Genomic DNA, 3,422 nt, shown 5'->3' with positions numbered 1-3,422 from the left:
CTTCAGATAAGGCTGTGTATCATTTTAGACTTTTTTTGCTAAAAACGTGTTTCACTATGGTAGATTCACTGATTTCCCAGATGCTACCTTATTTATTTCTCTCTTTTGATCATTTTTGTAGGTTTGTGGGGAATATGTGAGTGGTTCTGTAAATGATGAACAGATGAAGAATGTACATGGCGAATACCATGGCTTCTGCTATTGAGGCAATGGGAATGTCTCTCCCTTATAGATAGAGCAATGTTATTGCATTATTCACTTAGATTGCAGTTATTGCACATCTTTCTTGGCTAATTGTTTTCTTTACTCTCTTTGGTTCCAAAAAGCTCTTCAACACCTGCTGAAGATCCATTGAAGTTGGATGAGTGTCGTCTAGCTGGAAAATATATTCTAGATTTGATAAACCTATGTTGATATAGATTGGAGGAACACCTGCAATCATTCGCTATCTTTTAGAGCTTGGGTTTTTAGACGGGGATTGTATGACTGGTATAAATATTCTGTATTTCTTGGTGGCATTTTCTTTTATTGCAGATTGCGGTTTAGTTATCCTATTTTGATCTTTACATAGAGAACATTTATTTTTCTTTCGGTCACAGGGAAGACACTGTCTGAGAATGCTAAACTATTCCCTTCTCTGTCTGAAGGCCAGGTAAGACGGCTTCATTTTTATTTTTTGAAAATTTCATATTTACATTACTGTAATATTTCTGTTCATTTTTATTTGTTATGGTTTACATGTCAGTTGAGAATAAAAAATATGTTATCCTTTTGTATCTCTTCCAGCAAGTAATAAGACCATTGACAAACCCCATCAAGGAAACGGGCCATATCCAAATATTATATGGAAATTTTGCACCAGAAGGTTCTGTCGCGAAGATTACCGGGAAAGAAGGGCTGTATTTTTCTGGTGCTGTTCTCTGTTCTGCTTTTCTTTTTTTTCTTTTTTCAGTTTGTTTCTCATGATTTACACTGGTTGTTACTCAACTCGGGGAATTATCATTTCAATATTACCTGTTGTATTGAAGAGATGATTGCAAAAATTATCTGCCAGGTCCTGCTTTTGTCTTTGAAGGAGAAGAAGCTATGCTTGCAGCTATCTGTGAAGATCCTATGAGTTTTAAGGTCTGTTGACCATATCTATGAAGACCTCCAAAGTTTGAAATAAGAATTTGAAATATGAATGACTTTTGAATTTGGATAATTGAAGGATTTTAAATATGAATTTGAGAAGAAAAATACTTTATGAGATTTGTTTTAAATACTTTATGAGAAGAAAAATAGATGACATTCAGGGACTGCCATTCATTTTAAATACTTTATGAGAAGAAAAATAGATCACTGGCCACCTATTAATAAATAAGACTACCCACACATCCAATAAACCAGCTGACCCAAGGCCTCCCAAAAGAAGTACCCAGATTTGGGTAATCACCCGAGTGAAAGAATTTTAAAAGATTTGTTTCCTTTTTCCAAAAAAAAAAAAATCCGAAAATACGTGAATTCTGGTGCTCATTCGCGTATAAAAAAAATAATTTAATAACTAGCCAATTCACATCTTGGAATATCATTCATCGTTATTATTATTATTTTCCCTCTGATACATTTACCTGTGGCAAATTTACCTCTGAGCTATAATATTATTGATCTGGTTGGTTAATTCAATTCTTTCTTTAAATATAACAGGTATTGTAGGTATGAAAGTGCTAAACCCTTATGGCCCATGTTCAATTCTTTCATAAAACTAATTAGGATACAAGTCTGTTAAATTCCCTTTAAAAGAATAAAAGCAGAGCTTACTGCTAATACATTGGAGAAGTTGTTCCTTAACTCCCATGAAGAAGGTTTTGATTGGGTGAATGTTTTGATTGGATATCCTTATCTCTGTTTTCTTTTTTGTCGTTTTTCTTTTCATAGTTTTTTTTTTTTTTTTTTTTTGGTGGCGGCAAAATAAGACAAACTCATAGTCAGTGGCACACTTGGCTGAAATTGAAGAACAATTAAGTTATTGTTAACTGTAGGACTTGAATCAATTTCATGGAATGTGGATTGTTGTGGTGTTTAGAGTGAGAACATGATTTGGTGTTATGTGTACTCAAGAAATGGATGGTGGATCATATGCTCATTTCAGTTACTCAGTTATAGTATAGTAATTAATTTTGAATAAATTTGCCAAATTAATTGGTTTTAAATTTTGGTGATGTTGATGCCGTGTGCTACTGCTGTGTGCTTGCTGTTGTGTGCCTAGATTGCTGCTTATTAAAAAGCATCTCATCTGGTGTGTTGGTGGAGAAATTATTGTATGTGATATTCCAATTGAAGACTACAACATAGAACTGGAAAATCAGAGTGGAGAAACAGTACAATTGGGATCTGAGACTGATCAGCGGTATGGTATATAAATGAATCTTTTATATGTTTTATTACTGAAATACTTTTGTAGGTACGTGATCAGTTCTCTTTCTAAAGTCTTTAAACCACATTTCTTTCTAACGGAAACAAATTTTGATGGTAATTTGACAGGTCTGTGATGATGGGTTTAATGCTTCATGCAAATGCTACACAGTTGATTAGAATGGAAAGGTATAAAGATGCATTGGAAGTGCTTCCCATGGGAGAGGTTAGTATCTGGTGGACTACATGCCAAAACAAAAAGAGTAGGTTTTTGTGATATAATTGTGCGTGGATAAATACTCAATTTAATTTATGGCCTTCCATTTTTAGCTTGGGTTTTATATACCAAATTCAAGAACTACTCCAAATGATGGCCCAGAGGAGGGGTAACGTAGGGTGTTAGCCTGAGCTGCTTTCTTCATAAATTTTCCTGCAATAAGATGTTGATGGTCATCAATTTTTTTGATGTAGCTCTTCCTTGCTTCAGCACCCTTTGTTCTTTATCTTCCTTGGAAATGTACATGTATTAATAATCAAGCTGACATGAATTGAATTTTGCTGGTTTGCAAAAGATCTCGCTGCAGAAGCCCTTTGTAGAAATGAGAATGACACTCAGAAGGCTTTCGATGATTTGACAAATCCAGAATCTAATTCTGCCATACAGGTAAGTTATCATTACTTGAATATTTTCTTTGGTTGAGTAATCTCACATTTCTGGGTGTTTTTCCAAAAATGAAAAACATATGACAGAAAATGAAAACATTCGAGGATTCATATGTAGATATAATCATAAATATTAAAATAATGGCCATTTTTAGAATTTTTCATTGCCTTTGCTTTTCAAAAAAACTAAAAACAAAAACACAACTAAACGGCTAGGAAAATTATTTGTTCTATGTCACATATTGGGGTCATATACTATCCCAGAAAAATATATAGCAAAGAAGAAAATATATACATTTTTCCCAGATCTCATGTCGATTTTATCTTTAAATAGTGTTGGGAATAAATTTAAATTTAAGTAGTGT

General features: G+C 33.4%; 1 protein-coding gene across 6 annotated transcripts; it reads left to right on the top strand.

The window, feature by feature from the left end:
• Positions 1–322: 322 nt before the first annotated feature.
• Positions 323–3,082, top strand: LOC145796544 (dihydroxy-acid dehydratase, chloroplastic-like). Of its 6 annotated transcripts, none has more exons than XM_082881769.1 (7): positions 323–489; positions 600–652; positions 787–910; positions 1,055–1,125; positions 2,249–2,389; positions 2,524–2,657; positions 2,967–3,082. In XM_082881769.1, exons 1-5 carry the CDS (start codon positions 483–485, stop codon positions 2,261–2,263), a joined length of 270 nt encoding a protein of 89 aa, XP_082737895.1. In that variant the 5' UTR covers positions 323–482; the 3' UTR covers positions 2,264–2,389; positions 2,524–2,657; positions 2,967–3,082. The 6 variants fall into 6 exon arrangements, with proteins under 6 accessions (XP_082737895.1, XP_082737897.1, XP_082737896.1 ...); XM_082881771.1 differs by having other exon boundaries at positions 2,524–2,620; positions 2,967–3,059; XM_082881770.1 differs by having other exon boundaries at positions 2,524–2,620; positions 2,866–3,053.
• Positions 3,083–3,422: the final 340 nt, after the last annotated feature.

The sequence above is a fragment of the Camellia sinensis genome, chromosome 8 (assembly GCF_055761805.1).
Source record: "Camellia sinensis isolate YWXY chromosome 8, ASM5576180v1, whole genome shotgun sequence".
NCBI classification, from domain to species: Eukaryota; Viridiplantae; Streptophyta; class Magnoliopsida; order Ericales; family Theaceae; genus Camellia; species Camellia sinensis.
This window is presented reverse-complemented; position numbering and strand designations above follow the sequence as displayed.

Excerpts from the sequence above, each read along its gene's own strand:
- LOC145796544 (XM_082881769.1), top strand. Across the intron at positions 653-786 it reads CTTCTCTGTCTGAAGGCCAG|CAAGTAATAAGACCATTGAC; the intron begins GTAAGACGGCTT and ends TATCTCTTCCAG. Across the intron at positions 911-1,054 it reads AGAAGGGCTGTATTTTTCTG|GTCCTGCTTTTGTCTTTGAA; the intron begins GTGCTGTTCTCT and ends ATTATCTGCCAG.